This window comes from Aythya fuligula, chromosome Z (genome assembly GCF_009819795.1).
Source record: "Aythya fuligula isolate bAytFul2 chromosome Z, bAytFul2.pri, whole genome shotgun sequence".
Classification (NCBI taxonomy): Eukaryota; Metazoa; Chordata; class Aves; order Anseriformes; family Anatidae; genus Aythya; species Aythya fuligula.
Genome location: NC_045593.1, coordinates 9,038,168 through 9,051,208, shown reverse-complemented (window position 1 = coordinate 9,051,208; position 13,041 = coordinate 9,038,168). Strand labels below are relative to the sequence as shown.

The 13,041-nt window shown below is 41.4% G+C and overlaps 1 protein-coding gene across 1 annotated transcript in view; it reads left to right on the top strand.

The window, feature by feature from the left end:
* KIF24 (kinesin family member 24) overlaps positions 1-13,041 on the top strand; it is a 32,064-nt gene that overhangs the window by 15,289 nt on the left and 3,734 nt on the right. Inside the window, exons 7-12 of the mRNA XM_032205296.1 lie at positions 845-932; positions 2,850-2,971; positions 4,659-4,764; positions 7,409-7,480; positions 8,432-8,541; positions 9,438-11,861. Coding sequence (XP_032061187.1) covers positions 845-932; positions 2,850-2,971; positions 4,659-4,764; positions 7,409-7,480; positions 8,432-8,541; positions 9,438-11,861 — 2,922 coding nt within the window. The remainder of the gene's footprint in view (positions 1-844; positions 933-2,849; positions 2,972-4,658; positions 4,765-7,408; positions 7,481-8,431; positions 8,542-9,437; positions 11,862-13,041) is intronic.

Below are 13,041 nucleotides of genomic sequence, written 5' to 3'. Positions count from 1 at the left end.
ATGCATACTCGCTTAGAGGAGCTTCATCTGAAATGGAAACCAGGACATTTCAGTACATGCTCGGTGTAAAAAAAGCACTGTGGCTGAAAACTCTGAATACAACAGTCAGTTAAGATTTTTGCAGTGAAATCTTTTCAGAGTGGTCTTGAAGGAACATTCCCTGTCATCTGGAGGCCTTTAGCATCCTAGAAAGCAGTATCTTGAGTGCACACTGGCAGACTCAAGAGGGAGGCTTTCTGCCTTAGGGAGTGAACATCTATTCAAGTTCTCAATTTTTGCACAAGATTTAAAAGCAGTTCTACAGAGTCAGAGTAAGCCAGGTATACTACATGTCATTGAAAGAGGAGATTAAGCTTCCTTCCATGAGGCTCATGCCTGTATTCTTCCAATATACAGTACCGCTTCTGTGTGATTCATGGCAGAGTTGTTCTGGACTCTGACTCTATGGCTATGGGAGCTGCTTCAAATGCCTGTGCAAAAATCTTGGGAACTTGAACAGAGCATGACTTATACAGACTGAACTTCCTACAGAAGGTCTAAGATGCAGTTCGAGGAGAGACAGGAACTCTAAAAGGTAGACGTGGTAATTTACTTCTCTGCTTGATTATATTCCTGAACTGGCAGAAATGCAGTGCTACTTTCTCTTTAACAGTGAAGTTTCAGTGGTAGATACTGAAAATGAAATAGCTCTTTATGTCTGAAATTAAATAAATGACTGTGATAGCTCTCCTTTAATCAGTAGTCTTGATTGTTCTTTTTATATAGGCTCATAGCGCTGGAGTGTATTTTCATTGCTGCTATTTAGGAGTTCAAAAATCTCGTTTCTGTGATGTTTCATTTTCAGACTGTTTGCAAGAGAAGATAGCAAACATGTTGTTCAAATAGTTGGACTCCGGGAGGTCCAGGTGGACTCTGTAGACCTACTTTTGGAGGTAACCTCAATATTTGTCATTATTTTGTCTTCTGCAGCCTTATTTATGGATTTGTGAGATAAGTCATTTGCAGAGAGCATTGTTAACTGTTGTGTCATACATGTGGATGCTTCTTTTTAAGGTTCTGAAGTTAGTAAACTCAAGCAGAACGCGGAGGAGCACTGTTAATATTTCCTTAATAAGTAAGCATGGTGGGTCAGCGTGACTTGTGTTAGCGACACACAAGCTGTTGATCTGCAGCTGTTGCTTCTGCTGCCACTCCTTATGGAAAGATCTTTGCCAAGAAACAGATTGCTGTCACTATTCCAGAAATTAAATAACATTCCAGCAAGGGATGCTGTAAGGTGGATCTCTGTATTTCTCCTAGTGTGACTTCTTTGGCTTCTCTGAACATTTCTGTATAAAAGATACATGGGAGTGGGACAAAAGATAGAAATTTGTAAATTAATAGAACTAAAAATCAGAAAATACTTAAGAAATATTGAGCTAAGTGAAGATTTAGACAATGCTTAGAAAATGATGGGTAATAGCAGCTGTGTAAAATTAAGATCTTTAAACAGTAGCTGACATTCAGCACAAGCAAAGCTTTGGTTTTCCTTCCCTGTCTGGCTAAGCCCAGCAAGAGCACTGGGAAATTTTCTGCACTGTCCTGCAGCAAGCAAGCTGGCTAAATCTGTCTTCTGTTTAACTTAAGTTTGAACAGCTTAATTCCTTTCTCAGTAAGGAACTGTAAATTACAAGCGCCTGATAGTGTAATTGACTCATTAAAATTGGCACGGTGTTCTTACTTATATTCCATTTAACTTTGTTCTTTATCCTCATTAACTCCAAGCTTCAGGACATGCTGGCGATGCTTCTGTAAATTAGAGTGTAAATTTGCTATGAGGTTGATTAACACATTCCTCTATATTATCACATTGCACACAGAGAAGAGCTATTAAATGACTTTATTCTCATAGGTATCTCAGCAAAGAACTAATTTTATATTGTCCATAGGCCCTTTTGAACACAGAAATGTCACTAGCTTGACTCAAAGCTTCTGAATTGTCTGCAGCAGATACATGGGAAGAGTCTTGAATACATCCTTAGTTATTAAATATTCATTGATGTTGGCTTTGGTTCAGAAAATCGCTGCATTTAGCACTAACATAGTGCTTGGGAGCTGCAGCAGTTGGTTAGGTTACTGTTTGAGAACTGGCCACTGAAAGGCATAAATAATGCACATCTGTCAACTGAGAACATATTGATTTTGGTAGATAATATTTAAATTTGTTCTTAAAACCAGAAGCAAAATTAATGACTCTGTTTTATGAATGTCCTGCTGCAGCTGCTGCTAGACTTCTAGCAATAGTCCTTAGAAGTTTGCAAAAATGAATTATCCAGAGTTAGATCTTGAAAGAGCATTTGCTCTTTTGCTCTTGATCTCTTAACTTTGTTCCTTACTCCTGTAGTATAATTTCTTTTAGTTATTGAGATGTAGAAAGGTTTTGGCATTTTTATATAATTTTCTGGATAACAGTACCCATCCTAGTGCATGAGAAGGGAGGGGGAATTTGTCAATCCCACAAATCTCTTAGATTATCTCTGCAATCTTTTTCTTTTCTTCCATACATTTGTTTTTTGGTTTTATAGTCTAGATATTTTGCAAATCAGAACGAGTGCGCAATGCAACAACTTCTTATCTGCAGTATACTCCCTAAGTTCAGTAGTGTTACTGCAAACAAATCCATATCCAAAGTTCTGACAGAAACATTGGAAGGGATCCGGTCTTACTCAACATCTCCCTTGCACCAACATTTCAAGGCTGTAATGAAGTATTGCTCCTAATACAACTTCATCTTATGAGGGCAAAATCTCTTTCTGACAGACTGTGCTTTATTTCCCTCATGCTTGGATTTTGTCCCCCTTATTTTGCAGGTGATTTTGAAGGGAGGGAAAGAACGTAGCACAGGAGCTACTGGAGTCAACTCGGATTCCTCTCGATCTCATGCTATCATCCAAATCCAAATTAAAGACACAGCCAACAGGACATTTGGAAGGTAAGTCTAGAACTGGGACTGCTCAGGACTGATGAGGAGATCAACCTCAGGGACATCAGGGAGGAAGACCAAGAGGAGGTATTGAGTTTGTGGCATCTGTGAGTTAAATCAGGAGATAAAATTCAAAGGGAATATATGAAGTTTCATAGTCCTTTCTCTGCTCCAAGGTGTTGTACTTAACTCACAGCTGTGAGAGGATTGTCAAACTTGCTTGTAAAATTTTCCAGCGAAGAAATTTGTCAACCAAATCCATCCCTTCATCTTCAGTGTTAAAATGCTTTTCCTGTCTGGGGCATGAATCTGCCCAAAGGTAGACGTCTACAGTGGAGACATCCACATGTGAGCTCATCACCTTTGAAGTCAGTGTAAATAAAGTCATTTCTGGGATCCAGTTCATCCCATTCTGCATAGTCACCAAAAACAGGGGCAAATCCATCTGACATAAAAGCGCTTCTCCCCTGTCTATAATTGACTACAAAGAGAGCCTGGGGTGACTAGCCCAGGTGGAGATGATTCCATTACAGATGTTTACCTTTGGTCAGAGGAATACTAGTACCTCATCTAAACCTCTGATAATTTGAGAACGTGACTCTGATGCCATCTGCACCAGACAAAAAGAGCAGCTTACTTCCTTTTGTAGCAGCCATTAAAACTGCAATTGTGTCTCTTCTCAATCATCATCTTTCCAGACTAAACAACCCCAAGAAATAGGTCTGAGGAGAGAGACCTAGAGAAATAGGTGTAGGTATCGATGCTGAGTGTCAAAAAAATGTGTTGACACACCCCTCCAGCAACTACAATGCAGTCTTGTTTCACAGGATCTTATTTTAAATACAAGGCAAAATGGAAGAGCCACAAATAGTGAAGAGAGGAAAAGGCAGACCAGGCAGTTCAGAATTAGAAGGGTATGTGGTTATTTAGGTGTGGCATGTGTGCCTTTTTTTTTTTTTTTTTTTTCTGAAAACGAGGTGGAATTGCAGTGGGGAAGGGATCTCAAAATACGTCTGTAAGAGAAGTCAGAGCTCTTCCAGAAATAGGAGGACAAAAATGAAGATATGGTGCAACAGTCAGTTCAGTAGCTGGCACACAGAGCTAGTGAATGTGAGAAGGATTAATGGAGTTTTGGGGAAGAAAGGGAAAAGGAGCACAGAAAGCTGCGAGTATTATTTACTACACCAGCAATCTGTTTTTATTGCCCTGAATTTGCATTTGATGTGGCAGTTGTCTGTTTTACTTGGGGAAAAAAAAAATCAATAAATTTACAATTTCTTTAACTGTGTTCTTGGGAAGCTACAAACAGAGTGATTATCCAGAATAACGAATGTGCTACACTTTAAAGAGCTTATCTATTAAACTGTCGAGCACATTAAACTGTCAAGCACATTCATCAACAATTTTACTTTCTGTTATGATTGTCCTAGTGCCAGAATGCTCTGACACTCTTCTGCTGCTATGCTTATTTTGATGCTTCAGATACTTCCAGCAGGCGTTTCTCTTTGTTCAAAGGCAGTTATTGCTAATCATTCTTCAGATTTCAAGTGTTGCTTCTCTGTTGTTTATAAAAAAAAAAAAAAAAGGGGGGGGGGGGAGGAAATAGGGGGAAAAAAAAAAAAAAAAGAAGCCCTTAAGCTAAATGCAACTTTCTTGTTTTTTTGTGTGTGTGTTTTTGTTTTTTTTTTTTCTCTAGGATATCATTCATTGACTTGGCTGGCAGTGAAAGGGCAGCTGATGCCAGAGACTCAGATCGACAAACAAAAATGGAAGGAGCAGAAATAAACCAAAGTCTTTTAGCAGTAAGCTACTAGCATGTCTGAGGAGGATTTTGTAATTAATTGATTTTTGGATAAAAATGAAGCATGGAATAATATGTATATGGATTTAATGGAGGGCAAAAAATATCCAGAGTGCTAAGTTTTTCCAGTTTAATTTGTCTCAGTTAATTTGACAATTTAAGAGGGGAAACATTTTGTGATGAAAATAAAGTCTTTTTGATTGATTCTTACAGCCAGTTGGGTAAACACAGTATAGAAAATGTTGCTTATAGTATGCCAAGTGTCTCATATTTTATGTAGAAAGTTTGTCCCTTTTACTTCCAGAGAATATTGGTTTGGGATTACCATATATGTTTCATAAAAGCACATCTGCTGTTCCTTTTGCTTATTTCGCCACTTGAACTCAGACTTCTCTATCAAATCAGGAGCAAAGGGCCTAAATGCTCAAGAGCCCAGGGACTAGCATGCAGATGTGGGAGAAAAAGGAAATAATGCATTCTTAACACAAACCATCTTTTCTTATAAATGTACACAAATATGTTAAGAGGGACAAGGAGCAGAAAAATGCTATTTAATAGACCGCAGAAGCACTTCTAATAGAAATTTTGCAGAAGACTTTGCACCTCCTTTAATTCAAAGGAACAAAGCTCACTGATGACTGAGGACTTCTCTAAGTGAGATGAAGGTGATTTGCAATCAGTGAGTATGAGTCAGCAGTGCAGAAGTTGCTGTACACAGCCATACATTGTATACGCTTTTAGCATGCAGTAAATAGGTGGCTCGCTCTGTTTTGAGAATGGATAGAGCTTCTCTTGCACAAAGACCATCCTGCTGTGGAATATTAGCACTCAATACTGGGAGGTAGCTTGTAAAGTGAATGTGTTTGCATACTTCGTGCTTTCTTGAGTACTTACTGATGAATAATAGAGTCATGGGGAATCAGGACCTGAACAGAAACAATTCCTGAGGACTGAGGCTTTATGTGGGTTTGTGAGACTGTCTTAAAAGGAACTTTAAAATCAGTGTGTGCGCTTTTGAAGAGTAAGTACCTAGGCCGTCTAGAAGTAGTGGCTGAATTAACTATAAAAGGCATCGTTGGATAAGTCTACAGCCTGTGAAAACTAGCTCTGTCTTTCTTGATCATAATGTTCTCTTCTAGCCTTAAAATACAGAAAGTTTATATTTTGCTATTAGTCTAAATATTTGTGGTGGTTTCAGATAGAAGATACTCATATACTGCAATTATGAGAAGCAGGATAAAACGTTACAATAGTTTGATATTGCTAGAGGTGTGATTTTTAATAAAGCGTGGTAAAAGAAAGGAAAAAGGTATAATTTTAAGTGGGTATTGTTCCTTTAAATGTGGGAAGGCTGCTTCATGCTAGTATCAGCATCACCATGACAATACTGTCATCTGCTTATTTTTCCCATGATAAATCTTATGAATGACTTGTCTTGTGGCTATGCAGTCCACTTCTGCTGGTTTTAGAGAGCATTCAGGCTTGATATGCAGTGTGATGCTGTTCTGCTTATCCCAGTGGAAACATGGAAAAAAAGTTATATCTCTGTTTGAAAATGACATCTTTTTCCAAAGCTGGTAATAAAGCAAGATGTTTCTTCAGGACTACCATCTACCTCTGTTGATGGTTGCTAACAAGGAGAACATCTGATGTGTTTTGTGAAAGGCATGGGTGTAGCTAGCAGCATGTTTTTTGCTAGTTTTAATTGAAGTTTTGTGTATAGCTCTTATTTACTAGCCTCTCAAAGGCCCACGTTGAAGTGTTTATATAGACAACCTGCATCTGTACTGCCTTCTGAGCAGGGCCTTAAACTGGGCTGGAACCCAGCTCCCCCCACAGCTAACTGGTGTTGGTTCATGTTCTTCCTGCTGGTGGGGTTTGGGGCTTTGCACTCGTGTGAAGAGAAAAGAGATCAGCCACCTTCTAACACAGCCCAGCATACCCACACTTACAGTGTGCATGGATGGAATATCTAGACTGCAGATTAGAAGCAGTATGGGGAGGAAGAAATAAGCTTTTGTTTAGCTCATAGTAGCTCTGCTGTGAAAATATTAAATATTGCCAGAGTGGCACAAGAAATTTGCACTGCTGTTAACCAAACAGTAGTATTTCGTTATATTTTCAGAAAGGGGAGAATTTCTTTTAGAAGAACAGAATTTATAAGAGATAAAGTTCAGAAAGCTCTGTTCTTAGGATGTCACAGGTCTATGAATGCAGCGTACACCTGCCATGCAAGGTGCAGCCTGGTCTGGTGTACACCCAATCTGACTAAAAACTAGTTAGCTATGGTGCAGGCAGCAGCAGGCCCACAGTAGTGTGGAGCTCTGTGTGTGCTGAACATTTCTGTGTTTACCCAGACTTTTGGATATGTTTTATATAGCCCACAGAACCTGCAGGCTGGGCTGGGGATGCTCTGTGCTGCAGTTTTGCTCTCTGAATGCAGCTAAACTGCTGCCAATGCCTGAACTAGGCTGAAGCCGTTCATCGCTGTGTCAGCAACAAATTCCACTTGTGAGGGACACTGTAGGAATTAAAGTGCATGAGGAAAATAGTAAATTCATAGGTAAGATTTGATGCAATTCAGTTCAGTGTTACTGTCAGTGTGTCACTGAAATATTTTTCCCCATTTTGCTTTTCTTTTATAGCTAAAGGAATGCATTCGGGCCTTGGATCAGGAGCATGCACATACACCTTTCCGGCAAAGCAAATTAACTCAGGTAAAAGAGGCAGAAAGGCAATGGTAGTAGATACTCCACTGGTGAGGACAAAATGAAAATTAAAAAAAAACATTATGATTCCGTAACTGCTATTAAACCCTTGGGGAAAAAAAAAGAAAAAAAAAAAAAAAAGAGAGAGAGAGAGAACAATGCATAACTCTTCCAAAAAATAATGTTGAAGATGTTCACAGGGTTGAGGCCAACTGCCACCTCACCCAGTAAGTCCTGGGGACTAGCATGGTAGTTAAAAACAAACAAGCAAACAAACAAACAGAAACCTAGCTTCCCCAAAAATGCCCTAACTCCCGAATTCTGGGATTGAATCTTCATTGTCCTGAGTGAATTCTTATATGAAGAACCCTATGGACTAGTCATAACCGGATATTCATGTTGTGTATAACTCCAGAAACAAAGTCTTTCAGAGTTCCATCCATTTCCACCTACTCCATAACCAGTCTTGCATCTTCTGTGCAGTTAACAGTCACAGGATTTCTGATCAACATTTCTTCACTGCAGTTGTAACATATGTTTTGAGGAATAAAGCATATGGGCACCCTTGTGACACCTGTCTTGTTCACAGCACTGATTAACACTCATAATGATTTTAAATTGTAAACAAAGAATGGCAAGATGAATTGAGACGAGAAATAAAATAAAAAAAAAAAAAAAAAGAGGCAGTTACTATGCATCACCTGCCTGAGTTGTTAAACTGCCTCTGTGCCCATCGTTAATTTACAGGAAATGCAAGATGGCTTAGCCCAACTTTTCAGAAGTTCTGAGGTAAAGTAAATCACTTCCATAGAATCATAGAATGGTTTGGGTTGAAAGGGACCTTAATGATCACCCAATTCCAACCCTCTTCATATTTTGTGTTACATAAGAGCTAGCATATGTTTAAGAAAATATATGACTTGCTAAGAATCTTAAACTTATTTTTCCTTCTAATCCTAGGTACTAAAGGATTCTTTCATTGGCAATTCCAAGACGTGTATGATAGCCAATGTATCACCTAGCCACATGGCTACAGAGCATACCCTGAACACTTTACGATATGCTGACAGGTAGGTGATGAATCTTAATCTTGCCAAAGTGAAAAACACCAAGAAAAAAGTATGGTTTAATGTTTGTAGTTGTGTTGGAAATGTTGACTTAAGTAGGAAATGCAATTTTCACAAAGCAATAAAAGCCTTACCTGTTCCACTCTTACACTGGGTCTTGAAATTCTCCAGGTCTTGTAAATCCTTCCTGATAACAGCTTTTAGTGGTGAAAATATCACTGTGCTCCCTTTAACTGCAGCATTGCTAACCTCATCGCTCACACGCTTTGTTTTGTACTGTAGTTCTGCCTCAAACATGCTCGAGTCCTTCACCCTCCCTCCTACACAGGAGGACATAGATTGCAGGCTGTGCAATGCTGGGGTTAAGAGGACAAGAGATGCTTAAGGAGAAGAGGAATGAAGGAAACAATGTAGGGGACAGGGTGATGCCAGTTAAGCAGCCCTTCGCAATTGCACTGATGGGTCTGATCCAGGAACAGTATAGCCCTGTACACATGTCACATGAGCTAATTAGCTCTACTGCAATTACTTCCAAAAGCTCTAGTTCGTGTCTTGTGGGACTACACAATGTGCTGTGGAGAGCACTGGTTTGTTTTGAGATAGCACTGTGCCATGCAGCATTATAAAGCATGGAAATGAAACCCAATTCCACTGAAATAGAGGCCATCTTCACTCCTTTGACCTGTCATGCACTGTTCAAGGAAGCACTTCAAAACACTGCTACAGACCTTTCCAGAAGTTCAGGTGTTTTGATAGAGGTGTTCTGATGCTTGCCTGGATCACGGATAATTAAAAGAGAAATCATGACATTGACTTCAGTGTTTAGTCTGTATTAGTTTGTTCTGAAGACATGTTATTTATCTGAAAGCATGACATCTCAAGCCAATCTCATTTTACAGGGTTAAAGAGCTGAAGAAAGGGATTAAATGTTCTACCCCTGTCACAAACAGACGTCGGACAGCTGGAAACGTATCTCCAAAACGTGTCCAAAACTCTCCCTCTGTGCCACCTGGTGAAAAGAGCTCTCCAAAGAAAGTAAAGCTAGGTCTCCAGCACCCTTCGAGTGCTACAAAAACAAAGACGTGTCCTGCAGCGCTCCAGCCACCCAGTGTCCCTTTTACCTCTACCCCCAGGGGAGTCAACAAAGGACATGCCTACAAAGGAAGTCCCAGCTCTCTGTGGTTCCACCACACTAGTCCAGTTAAGGGATTCTTACGGATAGGACATCCCCTGAAGAAGAAAACTGATGATCTGTCCCCCTACTCTGAAAAGAACCCCACTGCGAAGGATTTTGTCATCAGAAACACTGGTACAGCAGAAACAAAAGAGAGTGGCCAAAGAGATAAGTACATGCAAGACAGACCACCTGTCCAGTGCCTAAAAGTCCAGACAGTGCAACCTGTGCAGAAACAGCTTGTTTCTAGAGATGATTTTTCCTTTGGAGATGGAAATCTGCCTTCTGACAGCAGGCAGGAATGGGGAAACACCTTTGCTAAACCGTGCGTTGAAACCTGGACAAATCTGTCTCCATTTCAGAAGGAAAGGGAGGAACATTTACGCCTTTATCACCAGCAATTTCAGCAGCCACCTATTCTACAGCACAAACTGAACTACCAGCCTCTGGAGAGGTTTTTAACACAATATAAGCCCCAGGAAATTGAAGTGAAGCAGGAGCTGAGCCTTACGCCCACAGAAGCACGGAGCAAAGAGGGGATGCAGCTGGAAGATCTTGATGACAGTGATTTCAGTGAAGATTCTTTCTCACCTGTCTGCAGTCAAAACAATGTGAAGAGAAGAAACACCAACAAATGCAGTAAACATTCATTTTTCCTTCATCAAAGAGAACAAGGAACTGAGGAAGAGCAAAAAGGTCAAAAGCGACAGGATTTATTTTTTAAATATGCAATGCACTCGCAAGAACATGAACTAGACAACAGCTGGGATTGTAGTGAGGGCAGCCCAAAGATGGAGGAATCCATTAAAAATGCAGGCTGCAGCAAAACTCCATCAGACTGGAGCTATGACTTAGCTATGGAGTCCTCCTCAAGCAATACTGCGGAAAAACCTTGCTGCTTACAAGAAGATTCTGCTTGTAACTGGAAAAATAGCCAAGATTTCCTGGCTGATGACAAACAATACAAATCCAAACACAGGTGTTCAGTTTACTCCAGTGAAGTCACCTTGACTCCAGAAAAGGATACTTCAAACTCATATTCTTCCCCTGTATTGAAATCAGGAACACCAGAGTGCAAAGAGATTCTTCACCAGCGTGAGGAGAAGGAGGAATCTGCTCTGGATGGACAGGCTGCCGTTGCAGGAGACATTAAATGGAAAGCTAGAAAAAATGATGTTAACTGTTGTGGATCTCCCAGTTGTTCCTCAGAATTCACACCTGAGCTTGTGGCTCCTCTCCCGGTACCCCTTCTTGACTATGAGGAAACAGCGGATGCAGAGAACGTTTCTTCTAACCAAGAAAAGTCCCCCCGTGTGAAACAGCTGTTGGGCAGGAGCATACACAGGCCCCAGAAGAGGTTTGAGGAGGAGGCCTGGCAGTGCACCAGAAGCAGAGCTCTGACAGACAGCATGCTGGAGCTGGGCGAGCAAGTGCGTCGTGGTGGAAGACACTGCGCCCTGCAGCGCTGCCCGCAGGCAGGGGACAGGTGGCTCTCTCCTGGCTGCTGTGGTGTGAAGCCGTGCTGCTGCCTTCTGCGCTCAGGTTCATCAAATCCAGGAGTCGTTCCCAGCTCCCTCATTGGAAATGACCTGGCAGAAGCATCCACAGCTGAATGCACAGAATCCAGGGGAGAGAGAGAGGGTGCTTTGTTTCTTGGTAACAAAAAGTGCAAGGAGTACACAGACGGCAGACAGCCTGACGCTGATGTTAAAGGGAATACCATTAATTCAGGAAAACCGAACTCAAATCAAGGACTGAATGTTGAGCCTTGGGAAAGAAATGCTGAGATACCTGAAAAGAGCTTTTTTTCAGGTGCATCATGTTTACTCACTGTGGGAAATACAGATTATGCAGTCCAGTCCCACTCTCAAGAAAGCAGCCTGCTGCAGCGCAAGTCAGGACTGAGGAATGAGGACCTCAGTCATTCTGAAGAGCCAGCCAAGTCATCCTTCAGCAGTGAGGAAATAGGGTTGCTTAAGTGCAAATTGATGCAGACTATTTTTACACAAGAGGCTTTCGTTGCAGATTCAGGATCTGCAACCAAAGATACTAAGCCATTAGCAAATGCAAACAGTCCCTCCAACGTCAGCTCTCCGAGTGGTGTATCTGAGGTGGGAAAATGGCAGAAGGAGGCCCTAGAAAAGGCACAGTAAGTCTTGCTCTTTGCTAAAGTTTCTCACGAAGCTTAGAAAATCTAGACATACTGGGTAGATCTGCCCTTATTTGTGTATCATGCTCATATGCACTTTAAAAACTGATGGGAAATCAATCTATGAAATAATTATTTAATGAGATTAATGATGATTTATACTCATTATCTTGTATAAATATATAATTGCCTGTTATTTAGTGATATTTTAAAATCTCACAGGAAGCCAATTATTCTATTAGAGTTTCCTAAGATAATGTTACAGGAATTAATATTATATCATAAGCTGAAATTCTCAGTAACTAATTGGTTCCTGTAAGCTGTAAAGTACCTAAAATATATCAAAACCTCTCATCAAAAAGCAGGTGATAGCTGTTGCATCTGTGCAGAAAGGAAAACAGCTAGGGCAGCTAGTCAGGCACTGAAGATCTGGATATAGAGCTGCCTCTGTCAGCTCCTGAGGACTGGCTTGCATTCATAGGACAGAAAATACATTGTTGGCCAGAGGAACTTACAGAGAGGAACAGGAGCACTACCTTCCCACCATGCCTGTTTTTCACCAAAATGGCTTACAACCTCACAGTCTTACCAGACATCTTTTGCTGCTCCATTTCCCTGTGGTAAAAAGCAGCACCAAGATGCACTCCTCAGTCAGCAAGGCCTTCCTGACCCAGAACCAGCACAGTCTACTGCTCTTCAAGGAGCACTGGTGTGCACTTCATAGAATCCCAGGATGGTTTGCGTTGGAAGGGACCTTACAGACCACCTAATTCCACCCCCCTGCCATGGGCAGGGACACCTCCCCCCAGCCCAGGCTGCCCGAAGCCCCATCCAGCCTGGCCTTGGGCACTGCCAGGGATGGGGCAGCCACAGCTCCTCTGGGCAGCCTGGGCCAGGGCCTCACCAGCCTCTGAGTGAGGAATTTCCTCCTAACATCTAATCTAAATCTCCCCTCTTTTAGTTTAAAGCCATTTCCCTTGTCTTATCACTCAACCTCCTGACAGAGTCTCTCCCCAGCTTTCCTGCAGCCCCCTTTAGGCACTGGAAGGCTGCAGTGAGGTCTCCTGCAGCCTTCTCTCCTGCAGGCTGAACACCCCCAGCTCCCTCAGCCTGTCTCCACAGGAGAGCTGCTTCAGCCCTCTGAGCATCCTCGGGGAACTTTAGATTTTCTCTAACAGCT